Below are 16262 nucleotides of genomic sequence, written 5' to 3' on the forward strand. Positions count from 1 at the left end.
GTGTATAAAAAGATATGTACCTTTCCATGCATGTATAAAAAATTCCATGTATAAAAAGATCACATTTCTTTTTATAAGCGTCTTTAATATTAAGACGTGCAAATGCTTAGATAATAGATATAACATTTTAGTGCACATCGCATATTAAATAATTCATTAATTATTTACATATTTACAAGAAAATGGTATGAGAAAAAAAGCTACAGTGCAAACTACATAAATGTGTTACATGCTAGTACATTTAGAATAGATCATTTAATGTTACTGGAATATTTTATTTTATTTCGAAATTTCACTATATATTGTTCAATAAATGACAAGTCGAAAAATAATTTTTTTTTTTTAAAGAAATTATGACGTTATAGAAAAGTTACGGCTTTTAATTTTTCACTGCAATTATATTGAATTATATCAGAAATTATGTAAATTTTTTTCTTGCGAACGTGTGAGTGGTTGGTATATAGAAAAAATAATTTATTTCGACGTAAATAACACGCAAAAAATAATTCACATGATTTTTCATTTTAGATATTATAATTCAATATCGTTTCAATGAAGAAAAATAACTTCAAATAATATATGTGATAAGATAATATAGACTAACCACCATAGATATGTTTACTATATGCATATATGTTCAAGTATATGTATATGCATTTAACAGATAATAATTAATTTTATTCATTTTCTCCCTAAAAGAGATAAAAAGATTTGTTAATATTTTAGTTTGCAGTAATATTTTATATATATAATTTTTTATTTCGTCAACATTTGTTAAAGTCAAAAATTTTAATTACATTAAAAATTATTACATTATCTTCTTTTCTAAAGATAAAAATGAGAAACATTGCGCGTCAATTTAAAGTCTGTTAACTAAGATTTTAATTTGATAAAAAATTGGTAATGCAAATATCATTAGTATATTCTTATATTGACGTAGCACACATATTTCTCTATATCATTTCTACGTATTAAAAAAAATACTATTTGAAAATGAAACATGAAAGAGCAAAGTGAAATGATCACAGACATGATTGCTAGTATATGTCATACAATATTGAAGTTCACTCAATGGTAATGAAGCGCCATTTAACATGAATATACGAGATAATGTTGTAATCCTCGAAAAATTACAGACATTTTTTTTAAATTTATGTATAGAGAATTACAATCGTTTCAAATTAATTGTTTAGTATTATATTTCATTTATCTAAAAATTAATTTAATATAATTATATAAAACATGAAATAAAAATACAGAATTGGAAAGGTATATTTTCGCATATACAATAATTAATTATAAAATAGTTCCGATGTGCACAGTAATATATACAGTAACACATGCAACATTTTTTCTTATTTTTATTTTATAATCTTATGAATTTTTATTTTAATTAATGTGCACATAAATAAATTTCTTTTTATTAATCGTTATTATTTTTTGCACACGATATTTTTAACGCGATAGTTGACCTGATCGCTGTCGGAATTAGTACATTTTTTTAATTATACTGATTTATATGACACATAGATTAATACATTGAATTGATGAAATATTTTGTTACAAACCGAATCATTAATTCTTTTATTAAAGAATTCAATAGAGCCTATATTTTTTTTAAATTAAGAAAATTAATTTATTAAATATTCTCCGATACAAAATTTCGACCATGCAAGTATTTGCATTATCTAGTATACCGGCAATTTTATTATTGTGAATAATTATCAAGAAAATAGTTCTAGGTAGATAAATAACATTGTTATTAAAATACCGAAAAATAATTGGAAAACTCGCGATTATTACTATTTACAACATCAGTCAAAAACTAAAAATGTCATGAATTAATCAGGATTAATTAAATCGAATGAGTTTTATGACTTTAGATACCCTAATATTATTCAATGATATATGTATATATATATATATATATATATATATATATCATTGAATAATATCAGGGTATCTAAAGTCATAAAACTCATTCGATTTAATTAATCCTGATTAATTCATGTGTTATACATATATTATACTGTGCATAATATATGTATAACAAAATAATACTTTATTGTTATATTATTTTGTTATATAAAATCTTGTTTATGTGTTAATGAGATGCAAATATGCATTGTTGAATGCAAATGAAAAATGCAGTTTTGAAATGCTAGGTAATGAACTACATCAGGTGTTTTCAGGATCTTACGCTAATTTTCCGTGAGATGTTCCATATCTGCGCTCTCTTTCGAAGAGGAAGATTAATGTCCTCCTCTTTTTATTGGAATCATCCGCAGAATTTTTAATATTTAAATAATCACACGCGCGTTTTTTTTTAACTAATAAAAAAATCAAATATAACCGAACAGCTATTGAAGAGATAATGTTTTGCTCGCTGCTGCATTACGGTTATCACTACATTATTACACTGTTATTGATGTCAAATTCGCATCACCGAGGATCAGAAGCGAGCTATACACGTCCATCTCTCTGGCCTTTTTATCGACACAATTGTCCTTCTCTGCTCGTTTTTGTCTCATTTTTATTTCCTTTTCCACTCCCTCTTCCGGTGATCCGTTTGCCCGATAAGATAGTATCCTTACTACGCACCAAATGAGTAGCATCACGCCAGATAAGAATAGCAGGTACATTGCCAATTCCTCCATAATCATCAAAACGTTTACATAAAACCAAAAACGTATAAGAATCGAACTCGGTAGCTCGTGCATTCCCTGAGGAGAAAAATATTTTTTTATTGCTGGATTGTTTTTTGGGATTCTTTTATTATTTGCGTGTCATTGTTTGACGATGAATCAAACAAGTTCGTGATCGAACAAAATGATGGAATATTTTGCATACAGCGCTTTGAATACGATATAACAGATATAATACAGAAAAATACTCTCTTAAATGAAAATCAATGTATTATCACTGATAATAATAATCATTGATAGTAATTAATTCCAATGATTTTTTTTCAATTATAAATATATTGAAAACAGTGAAATATCTTACTAAGAATCAGTTAATAACTGAGATTTTCTTCAATAAAATTTTACTGCTATAATCAGTGAAATATAAAACAGAAGAGCAAAATGTGAGTGCTGTCACTGAAGATTAGTGAAATATTTATTGAACTTTCGTCAATCTTGATATTGTTTTAATCAATGATATTTTCACTGATCAATTTAAGAGTAAATATAATACAGAAGTAACTCTAAATTAATCTTTTGACTGTGCTTTTTTTAGAGAATTTACTTACGATTTCAAACCATAATAGTGGAAGTGTCATCTCACTGAATTTTTCAACCCTAGCCATGTGTCCGATATTTTGCAAAGGCATGTTGATCTGGAAGCGAAATGCCAGATCCACGGGTATCCCAGTTTTTGGCTGAATGAAGAAGTAGGATTCATGTAGGTCTTTTTCAGGTTGCAATCCTTCGATAGCTTCTAACAATGACGGGTCGCTTTTATAGAAATGCGGATATGACAGAGCGATAGGAAATCCTGCAATAAAATGGATAATATTTGGTTATAGTTTAAATGTTAATGCAATCTTGTTCTATCTGACAGATATAATTCGAGCACAAGGATATGATATATGAAAAATATCTCTCTTAATTTAGTCTTTTATAATTTAAAAAAAAATATTTTAATGAAAATAATTTAATGTGATTATATATGAAATATCGAACTATATAATATTTACAGAGATTATTAAAATTTATAACACATAATTTGCATTTGTATTAATCAAGTTTTTTTTCTTCACATTTCTTATTCTTTTTTTAATGCCCGATGCATAATTTCAAATGACAGATATTAAAACAATTTTTTTGACATTGATTTTAAGTCAATGGGTAGTAAATTTGATAAAAATGTAGCATTTCCGGCGATAAAAAAATCATCGGAATACGACACGAGATATTGACACGCTTGCAATTCTCATAAAATGTTCTGCGTCGCTCATTAGTCAACGGGAATAATTCCTCGTGGTCATTATGTCGTAATCGTACATGACATAATGTTATTATCATGTTCGGTGCACTGCTAATGGTCGATCGTTTGTTGCGTTTTATCGGTACAAGTGCATAATGCACCATGCCGATAGCGAAAATCACTGCATCACATTAAGACTCGAACGTTCTAGATCTGCTTGTAGGAGCGCAGAAACGTAAATCAATCATCACAAATCGATTTGTGTGCTACTTAGAGAGAAGAAGGCGTGACCGAATTTTTTTCTCTTTTTTTGCTTTAAGTATCCTACAAGTGTGCGCTTCTAATCAAAACTGCCGATATTTTTTTACAATACAATCGAATCAATCGAATGCGATTTCAATTGAGAAAAGTTGGATGGCCGCGATCGGTATATAATACGCAACGTAAGGATCATAGATTTCGCGATGCAGATTGAAAAGTTCATTTTTTCATGATATACATAGCCGGTTGAGTATCGTGTTTAGTATTAATAAAATAAATATATATACTATATACATGATTAAATAGTTAGAAGGTAATAATAATAGATATTAAGCGGTAAAGAGAGTACTAATTTGTTCGCTGAAAATTCGTGTTACAACAAGTTTATGTCAACATTTTTGTTAATAATAATTATATATTATTACTTTCAACTTATATAGAAATAATCTAACAAAAACATTGATTAATTAGTAAAGGAATATCTTACCGTAATAACAATCAGTCACATCAATTAAGCCGGGTTTTAAACAATGCCCGTGTCGACAGAAGCATTTATTTTCTGGATTTATTGCTCCATTGTCTAATTCATTCTCCAGAAACGTATATTGATACGTATGCAAGCCTTTTATAGTCTTTTCTCCGACTCGTACCTTTGGCAAAAAGAGATATTTATTTTTAAGAGATATTATTGTATTAGAGAGAAAGATTTTTCTAAATCTTTCTATTATATATTATTGTATATACAGAATATTAAAAATTGTGATACAAATATATTCTATGATAAAAATGGATTCTATTTTTATTTAGTGAAAAATTACATATCTTAAGATATCCAATCATTTTTAACTTATAAATGATTAATAATTGAAGGTTGCATGTCAATTATAAGTGCCACTTTACATTACTGACCGGAATTTTAATTTGAGACTCACGTTACAGAAGAAATTGAATGTTATGAGTTAAGGAGCAAAACAATATGAAATTTTCGCGTTGAAATATCGATACCAAATTGCTTGAGGGATATACCCGCGAATTTCGTAAGAGCAATTTACGAGCATATATACGCTGTATAAGTAAAGAGAGTTAATAACAGAATATACAAGCATCGCAACAAGCATGACTTGGCGCAAGATTTTTAGTTGCACGAGTTAATCATTTCGTCGAAATGATTGCAAATAATCGAAATTACCATTCGTTCGCTCCGGCACAGGCTCTTGCGAAAGAAAAGGAGCGTATCGTTCGGTTCAATGTAGCTTGGGAACTTAACGCCGTCGCTCGCACCATGCACATTCGCGCATTTGCCGGTCCATTGCGGTAGATTCACATCTCCGTTGTACTTATCAATCAAGCCCGTTATTCGGGGATTAGTCTCTCCCGTATAAATGGTCTCGAAATCACCGTCGAAATCGTACATCTACAAAGCGCAGTGCAAACACAAAATTTGCATTATCAAGAATCTTGCATTTTGCAGATTGCAATTTACGTTACTTTACATTACGTTAGAATAATAAAATGTGTGTTTGAAAAATAAACCGTACAAACACAAATATTTTTGCCATAAATAAATCAATTATAAATTTAGCTAGTTTTATTAATTACTTTTTTTGTTTAAAGCTATCATGGCTCGTATTGCAATAGATCTCACGTATTAAAAAGTTGTCGCTAGTTCTTACTCTATCGATTAATCCCAGTTTATCGAATTTGATCCAGGTGGGCATCACATGATTGCCGAGAGTAAGGAGAGTCGATTCGTAACCGAACATGAACTCACGTGCGGTCATTTGAACCAGAGGATGGGTGTTTGTTCGACGGATCAATGTGTTGAGCCCCCATCTGGATATGTACGAGGCATCTTTCATCAAGTTTGTAATGCTCTGCAACCGTAGAAAAAAAGCAACGTATCATTATCCAATTGGTGAGTAAAATTACTATTATTTGTCTGATATTGACAAATTGATTCCATTTCGATAATCTATGATTATGTAGTATCTATAATTATATACACATTCAATTTTGCTTATTTATCGTTCGCGTATTCTACGCACATGTTCGCGTAGTCATCGCACGAAAGGTTAAATAGTTGATTTTGCTTGTCACTTGATTCTCGCGCTTATCATCGTCTTAACAAATCGAAAGAGAATAATTAATGACAACTGCACAATTAGTCGGTATTATTAACAAGAGTAATGTACCATAGAACGACTGAATTTATTAGATTGTAAATTTTTAAAAATTAATTTTTTAAAATAATAATACGATAATGAATAATAATAAAATGAATTGTTACCCTAATTGTTACATTTCCATTGAAATATTGACGAATTGAAAAATTAGTAAAAAATTAACTTTACATATTTATTATATATATATTTTAATTTATAAAATTAGACAATATAAAATAATTCTACACGTAGCTGGGTAGACAAAATATAGAATCTTACATTTTAAATTTAAATGTTCCCAGAACTCTGCTATTTTATTTTTGTAAAATAAAAATAAATAAAAATAATCGAGTTGCATAATGATTGTATATATTGTCAGAATAACACATTGTCCATTAACATCCATCATGTTTTGCGCCGTATCTATCATCTTTTATCTCATATCTATTATGTTCGTGTCATTCTAATGTACATATGCCGCTTTTTATCGAATTAAATGTAACATATCAATATCATTCAACAAAGGAAAAAATAACGTGTGCAATCTTCAGACGTTCTATTTCCTTACGATTGCCAGGGTCATTGACTTTATTGATAACGCGAGTAACATTGCAACAATGATAATGACATATGTAAGAAATGAATGGTTGTATTCAACATGAAACTTTTCTGTAATATTTGTCCTACATTTTACATGCTTTTTATTGCTCTAAAAATCAATTTTTGCAATTATGTAAAGATAATTTTCCAGTAATCTTTTATTAATATGTCGATATTTCAATGAAAATATAACAAATCATCGATATCATTGATTATTGTATTATCATTAAAACCTTTTTTTAAATTTCTAAAAATTCATAATTATATAAATTAAATATAATATAAAACTGATATATAATATACATATAGATTCATAAATACACATATTCTTAAAGCAAATATTTTTTCATTAACATTAATTATTTGTTTACAAGTAAATATAAATCTTTAAATATAAATATAAAAAATATTATAATAATTAGAAGATCATTTCTGCTCAACCGTTCTAATTTTGATGATTCACTGAATGATGAAAAAAATCCTAGAGTATAATTTGATTATTATTGCTACCGTACGCAAAGGAAATAATGCAAGAAAAATGAATATAAATGAAACACTTTCTCTCACGTGTGTGTGACCTTTTAAACAGATAAGAGAGTGTCTATATGGTATATCTATTACTCTTAACTGGCTATTTTACGATTTACTTACAAGGAATGCATTGCTTAAGCGGATTCTTAAGCGAAACATGGTTTATTGCACCTGTTAAATGAATAGCAAATTAAATTAAATTTTGAGATTTTATCTTCATAAGTGCATTATTTTAATGTAATCGCCACGTCGGCAACAGGTGGATTTATCTAGCATGCAAGGCGCTATAGTTATAATATATCAACAAGTTTTTCATTAGGTTTTTTAAAACTGAAATTTAATATTTTATTTCTTAAGTCGAGGGGCAAATGTCACATATTTATATTTAAATTTTATGCTATAAGAACGCGTTGTATACTTCATTTATTTAACATATTTCTTTTTTTCTTGTGTAAAATATTTTTCTGTATAAAAAAATTAATTAATATTTATCAGGAAGATATGAAAAAGTATCTTTTTCATCTATTTATAAATAAATATATTGCAAAATTTAAATACACTAGAAAAACACAATTCTTTAGTATTGTGTTAAAAAGAATGTAATTAAAAAAAAACAATATAAAATGTGTAATATAAAGTTTGATTAAATTCGATTAATATTTTTTGACCAAAATCAGCTGAATAAAGCTATAATTTACTAATTAAGGTTTAAAATAATAATATATTATAAAAATTCAAATAATACGATATGTTGCAAATAATATATTATAATACTTTAAACTCGATTAATATTTTTTGACAGTTATCAGCAGATTTCTATTAAAAAATATATTATTTGAAGATAAAGTATTATAATATATTATTTACAACATATTATTATTTTAAAGTTTAATTAGAAAATTAACGCTTTAATCAGCTGATTTCTGTCAAAAAATATTAATCGAGTTTATAGTGTTATAACATATTATTTATAACATACTATATAATTTTAAAATTTAATTGGCAAATTAACAGTTTAATGAGGAGATTTCTGTCAAAAAATATTAAAACCTTAATTTGCTTACTAAATTTTAAAATAATAATATGTTATAATATGTTAAACTTGATTAATATTTTTTATTAATTTTTTATTTTTGTGAAAAACGACAATAATAAACTTCGATATATGCGAGTATCGACTTTACATGCCTTTTTAAAAAAAAGGATTATTTAATTGTTTTCTTATTATTGTACGCATGAAAAATAAAATCTGATACAAGAATAATCGTTTAAAAAATTAATTATCTTGGGTTCTATTACAATTTTTATTCTACTTATATGTTACAGATCAACGTAGTTTGCAGTCAACGTTGCTTTGCTGTTGATCATCTATTATGGTGACTGATAAATTATTATTTATGAGGTAACGGTTTTAGAGTGTGAAAATGTAGATTTAGATTGTGTAAATTGTAGACTGTAGATTGTAGTTAGTTCCGTTACCTCAAAATGGATGGATTACAAATTACAACAGATTAAGACAAATATTCAATTTATTATATATATGTATATAAGACAATAATTTAATTTAAAAATGAGACAAAAAATATTTTATAATACATCGTAAATTTAACTTGATTAATTTTATAAAGAACACACACTAATATTTTATTAATTATGATTATAATTAATTATAATTATAAATGTGTAATTTATAAATTATTTTGTAAATGATTATATGTATAATTATAATTACTTATTGTTATAATTTACTTTAATGTAATTTTATACTAATATTTTGTAATCCATTCATTTTTATATTGATTGTTAACTTTACACTAGTTAAGCGAAGTTATATTAAAATAAAGTAAGGCATATAATTCACATTAAAAATTCTAAAATATAATCATAAAATCTACAATTCTAAAATTGATCATAAAATGTACAATTGTTTTGTCACTATTCTAATCACTATTCAATTTCCTTATCACTCTACTTCTTTCTTTTAGTCGCGTTAAAATATTTTTTCAAACTCACGTTATTTGATTATTTTTCACTTTTAAAATTGATTGGTTATATTATCGCGTAGTTTAATGAAATAAACGACAAATCGACAAATCGCATTAATTACAAGCCGCGGATTAATGGTAAACAGTTATTTATCGAATTCTCTTGACGCATAACAAGAAACATACGAAATTTCTTGCATTTATTCATTAATATCAATATTCATATTAATATTAATATTTTTTATATACAAAGAGGGAAAGATATTATTAAATACTAAAAAAGTAATTAAGCACGGCGTGTCTGTGACACGTATAATAAAATTGTGCTTATTGAGCTGATTTCAACATAAGTATCTAGGAATTTTAAGACATTCGAATGCTATGCAAAGTGTCGCATGTTTAAGTGCGGGAGTGTCGTGCAAAGTATCGCGCGCTTAAGTGCGGGAGTATCGTGCAAAGTGTCGCACGTTTAGTGCGGGAGTGTCGTTTGAAGTATCGCGCGTGTAAATCAAAGGACTTTGATGAAAGACAATCCTGACCTGAGAGGAGGAACAGGCCTAGGAGGCATCGGGCGCCGGCAGAGCAACCTTGAGGTAAATATTTATTTGTATAATACTTGTCATAAATTACGTATACGTTAATTTTATTCCTATATTTGAATTTAAACTAGAAAGAATTTAAAAAAAATACTTTTCATATATAAAAGTTGATATACAAGTTTCTATAAAAGTTTATATGAAAAAAATAGTCTTTACAAAATTTTTAAAGTTTATTTAATTATATATTTATTGATTATTGTACGCGTTGAATATAAAATTCAATAGGTACAATGATAATTTTTAGAAATATTAATCATTTTGAGCACTGCTATAATTTGAATTCTATTTGTGTTACAGATCAGCTTCGATGCAGTTCGCTCGATTCAACTCCCTTATTGCGCATCGATTGGTGAGTGAATTATTATTTTATTAGGAGGTAACGGTTTTGTAGAAATTAAATATGTAGATTTAGATTGTAGATTGTAGACTGTAAATTGTAGATAGATCCGTTACCTCAAAATGAATTTTCCTATATTTTTAAACACACTCTTTCATTTTTAAAGAGTTTTAATCATTAACGGCGATAATAATGCTACTAATGATTAAAATTCTTTAGAAAACAAGAGAATATGGTTCAAACTATAGGAAAATTCTAATAGAATAAACCTTTGTAATTAGCTTAGAGAGATCTAATTGTAATTATAAATTGTAATCTATTGTATATTACATATTAAAAGAAAATCTATTATTAATTATACGAAAACTTCCCGAAAAAATGCGTATATATATAAATAATTATTTTACTATAAATATATTTTAAATCGCGAATATCATGCTCTTTACACGTTTTTGAACTCTATTTCGGTGAAGAAGGCTTATCGCGACATATCTATGCTAGTGAATGTGTATTTCGACGAGTAGTCGGAATGATCTTGATCATGGAGAATCATTTTTCATCTTTTTTTCTTTCGTATGGGATGCATCCGCTATGCCTATTTTGGTTGTTTATTGAAAATTGGGAACTGAAATTAAACTTCCGTTTTCTTTGCAATTCCTAAATGATGATGAAAGCAATGATTTTGACAATTATTTAATGACAATTGAAATCGAGTTATAAAATTAATTAAACAGTTAATTTTAATTAAAGATATATCTTTTCTCTCTCATTAAATGTTCTCGCATTATTACTGGTATTAATATTATCTTTAATTAATATTGTTTAAATCTAAAAAAAAAACGATTTAATATTAGATTGAACATGGATTTAATGCAGATTTTTATTATGCGTACATAAATTTCAATTTAACAAATAAATTACAAATTGGTTACTGACGATTTCTTTAATAGGAAAGGTGGTGAATATATTTTATAAATTAACTAATTAATTAACTAAAACAACACAAGCGCGTGCCATTATTCGGTTTTGTGTTAAAAAGAATGTAATTAAAAATGTAAATAAAAAAAATTAATATACAGTTTTTTTAAACTCGATAAATATTTTTTCACACAAATCAGCTGATTAAAGCGTTAATTTGCTAATTAAATTTGCTAATTGATTATTTTATTAAAATAATATGTTTTAAATAATATATATGTTATAATATGTTGTGAATAATATGTTATAATACTTTAAACTCGATTAATATTTTTTGACAAAAATCAGCTGATAACTGTCAAAAAATATTAATCGAGTTTAAAGTATTATAACATATTATTTATAATATATTATAATTTTAAATTAAATTGGCGAATTAACGCTTTAATCAGCTGATTTCTGTCAAAAATATTAATCTAGTTTAAAGTATTATAATATATTATTTACAACATATTATTTTCATTTTTATAACATATTATTATTTTAATCTTTAATTAGAAAATTATAGCTTTATTATAGTTGATTTCTGTCAAAAAATATTAATAAAGCGTTAATTTGCTTACTAAGTTTTAAAATAATATAATTTGTTATAAAAATTAAAATAAAATAATATGTTATAATATGTTAAACTCAATTAATATTTTTATGGATATTATTTTTTATTAATATTTTTTGTTTTTAATTTTTGCAAAAAAGCGACCATAATAAACTTCGATATACATATGAATTTTACATGCCTTTTTTAGAAAAGAATATAATTCTTTGCTTAAAAATGGAGATATTGTAACACTATTTACTATTTCTACTATATTTACTAAACACTATTTACTATTTCTACTATATAAAAAGAAATTCATTGTTTTACATTGAATTTACATAATTGCGCGATTATTTATCGCGACAAAGTCTAAATTATAATGGATATAAATGCGACTTGAAGGCGTAATGTCGGCATAATGTCGGATTGCATATTTTATTATCATTCACGAAGCAAAGTATAAAAGCTTTTACGATTATATTAGCGAGTAAGATTAATGCTTTTTATGCTCATTTACATACGCGAACAAAATCAACAGAAGTATATCGAATTATATTTTGACGTAAGTAATTGCAATTAATTATAGTTAAAGATATTAATAATCAATAATGAGTTTTTGTCTGGTTAAAATGTTGAAGAGAAGTTTCTTGAAAGTTATATTTTTACTTTTTACACAGAATTTCACAGTAATGATCCGCATTTGTTTTATATGATCTGTTACACATAAATCTTATACACGAATGTGTATTATGTCTGATGGAATGCGGAACGCGCGTTATGCGATTAATCTCAATAATGCTAATAATGACAAGTGCATTCTTATCGTTACACACGTAGAATGCGAAAATTCTTTAATAACAATATTATATATATTTTTTTGTGTGAGTTTTTATTGTTCTTGTATTTAAAACATAATTAAATCAGGAATTTATATAAGAAATTATGTAAACGAGGTTATTATAAAATATTTCGTAATAAAAATAACATAATAATTAACATAATAAATAGTAATATAAAGATAGCATAATAATTTTTATAACTAATGGGAAAAAGACAAGATTTTAAATTAAAATTGAAAGTAAAAGTGATGTATTACTGGTTTCGCACAAATATTCTTGTGATGAGGATGCTAACTCTCGCCACCGCATGTCTTTTCCTAACTTCTCGTAGCTTCTTGACCTCACAAAGCAAATGCGACGCGTTTCTCGAGAATACATTCGTGCATCGCAAAAGAGAAGTTTCTCATAATCGTGAATACTTCGGATAATCTGATATATTCTAGAAAAACTTACATTGCGTGCAATAAAGGATGCGTCATATGCAATATTTAATCGCAGTGGTATTTTAAAGCGCAGGGTATAAGACCATAATCTTGTTACGTAATATCTGAGCTGAGAATATTATGTTACAATTTAATAAAATAATAGACGTCTAATAATAGACATGAAAAGAAAAAAGTACTAATATATATATATACTATATATACATATATATAGTATATATATATATTAGTACTTTTTTCTTTTCATGTCTATTATTAGACGTCTATTATTTTATTAAATTGTAACATAATATACTCTCTCTCTCTCTCTCTATATATATATATATATATATATATATATATATATATAGAGAGAGAGAGAGAGAGAGAGAGAGAGAGAGAGAGAGAGAGAAATCAATTTTATGTGCGTGAAATTAAATTTTTTTTAAAACGATTAATTGTGTTGATAAGGTCTATGCAAATATGTCCCGTAATAATTATATATCTCGAGCATAGTTATATAATGCGCAGTTCAAGAAAAGAACAAAAAAGAGAGTAATTATTTCCTATAATTATTTTGTCAGCAAAAATATGATTCCAGTTTCTCACGTCAAATTTTAAAAAATGTGCTGTTCAAAAGCAAAAAGAAAACTATGAGAAAAAATTATCCTTTTTCATGTGAAAAAAGTTAATATTTATATCTTTAATTTAACTGTGATAATCACTAATATTACTTAAACTTAAAATATTGGTCACATTATTTAGCTCTTATTTAAAAACAAAAATTATATATATATGTATATATATATATATATATATATATATATATATATATATTAGTCTTTTGATTTTTAAAAACTCTTTTACACACACACACACATACATATACGTATGAATGATATTTTATTACAATTACAATTATTATAATTTGTATTATAGCTATTATAAATTATGATTATTTGGCCCTTACTTATTATAAAAAATTATATTATAAAATATTATATATATGTGTATATATATATATATATTTATATAGTATATATGCATATAATAGTCTATGAAATTATATGGAAAATTAAAATATGCATATGATCTATGAAATCATATGAATCTATGAATTGATTGTTATATCTGATTTTCGATTAATTAGTGGTACAATAGAATATTTTAAGGGTGGGCGTTTGTCAGTTCGTTTGTTATAGATTTCCTAACTGATAAATTAACTGTTGCAAAAGCATATATCCGAGAAAACACATGTTGTGTATTGCGTAAGAATGGAATGTGTCGTCGATAAATTTGCGCATACAGGATTCTTGAATCTAAGAATAGAGCCCTCAAGAAAGATTTTGCGAAATCGATCGTAATTAATGGTTTGTTGATAAAATTTACGACGTGTTAGATCGTATCAAATAAATGAAATATCATAGAAATGTCGGTGAGAAGTCTGAAGTTTCCAATGAACACCGCCGCGGTTGCATCAGCACTAACTCAGAATAAGATAGGTGGCAGACGATTGATGCAATAAGATCTAAGTTCTCACTTGTTGCAATCGAAATGCTTTTTACGTTATCAAATTTGTTTTTCGATACGTGTTATATTTTCGTCTGCTGATCATGCCGATTTTTGTTTTATAACACAATTAGAGTATTTAATAAATGCAATATTTTTGACTATTGCTTTATTGTGTGTGTGATTTTATTATTTTATTAATTGTATACCAGATATTTTTTAGATATTCATTTTTTAGATATTCACAGTAAAATATCAAAACTTTTATCCGTTGATATTATTTATCTCACAAATCTAGGTAGAACAGTTATTGAATACTTATTATTAATTATTTATTTAATTTTAATAGAACTCTGCTTTTAATTATATCTGAAATTAAAGTATAATAAAAAGATTAAAATTTATAAATACGGAAATATGAGCATTTTTTGTTGGTTTCTAAGTGTATATTATTTGATTGCGTAATTTTAAATGCGGATTATGCGATATGTTATTAATTCATACTAATACATAAAAGACATTCGTTTTGTTTCTATTACGGAAATTATGATTGATACGATTCGTGTCATCTGTCAAGGTTTATACCTTTCTGTTCATATTATTGATTATCACAACTTGATTTGAGAGTCATATACGCGGCGAATTATCATTTGAGAATCACGTTCGCTAAACTTTTGATAATTTTACGTATTGAACCAGACACGTCAGACATGAATAATAAAACATTTCGCTTCGTTTAATAACTTCGTTAGTTTAATCGCTTCGTTAATTTAATCCTTCGATAATTAGGTGCTTCTGCGAATCGTGTGGTTTAGCATGCGAAATATTTCATTTTTTCATTGATTTATGTAATAGAATAGATTCATAATTAGTAATTACTTTGCGATTAATAGGTATTAATTATGATCTACATATCGCGTTAGGAAAGACAATAAGTCATATCCTTGTTTTTTACGTATTTATAATTCGCATCGAGAAATTATATAGGGAAAATCCATACAGCTCATTTTATAATCTGATAAAGAGCTCATTTATATTGAAATGAACAGAATTTGAACATGCCAACTCTTGAGAAAATTTGAGGTCCTTATTTACATTATCTTATTCACATGTGATATTAATAGTCGATTAATTGAGCCAAAAAAGACACAGAAAAAGACAAAATTGAAATATAATTACTAATCAGAATGTCTGTATATATATAAGGATCTTATCATTTTGTTCTTTCCAAACTTTTTTATCGAAATCAGCACGTTCTTCAACGTCAGCAGTGTAAGCAGCTGCTTTTGAACGAACGAGTCCATTTATCAGAAAAAAACGTGCGCTGCACGTTAATCGTATTTCGCGTTTGCTAAAATAAGTCTGTAAAAATTTCGCCGTGTTATTTACGATTTACAAAAATAATACTTTGCTACTTACGAACAATGCGATATTCGGCATTATTACGAGATCCTCTTCCGTGCCGTTGCTCATTTCCGGTAAATAAATCAGTGGATGCAATGATTTCGTTGATAACGTACCGTTGTCATTGAATACTACATCTGAATGCTCGAATACTTCTCTGAAACAAA

At 26.5% G+C, this 16262-nt stretch overlaps 2 protein-coding genes across 5 annotated transcripts in view; one reads left to right on the plus strand and one right to left on the minus strand.

Moving 5' to 3' along the window:
- Nucleotides 1–16262, plus strand: part of Prd1 (pleckstrin homology domain-containing protein pruning defect 1) — a 282723-nt gene that overhangs the window by 18473 nt on the left and 247988 nt on the right. The gene's annotated exons all lie outside the window — the stretch shown is intronic.
- LOC145938322 (scavenger receptor class B member 1) overlaps nt 1963–16262 on the minus strand; it is a 39834-nt gene continuing 25534 nt past the window's right edge. For all 4 annotated transcript variants that reach the window (XM_083041825.1, XM_083041826.1, XM_083041823.1 and 1 more), the window contains 6 exons: nt 16111–16252; nt 5865–6065; nt 5381–5605; nt 4679–4841; nt 3254–3498; nt 1963–2723 (listed from right to left, as the gene is read on the minus strand). In XM_083041825.1, coding sequence (XP_082897951.1) covers nt 2415–2723; nt 3254–3498; nt 4679–4841; nt 5381–5605; nt 5865–6065; nt 16111–16252 — 1285 coding nt within the window. In that variant the 3' untranslated portion in view covers nt 1963–2414. The remainder of the gene's footprint in view (nt 2724–3253; nt 3499–4678; nt 4842–5380; nt 5606–5864; nt 6066–16110; nt 16253–16262) is intronic.

The sequence above is a fragment of the Prenolepis imparis genome, unplaced genomic scaffold (genome assembly GCF_030444845.1).
Source record: "Prenolepis imparis isolate NDT839.2.m4 unplaced genomic scaffold, iyPreImpa1.0 SCAF_7, whole genome shotgun sequence".
Classification (NCBI taxonomy): domain Eukaryota; kingdom Metazoa; phylum Arthropoda; class Insecta; order Hymenoptera; family Formicidae; genus Prenolepis; species Prenolepis imparis.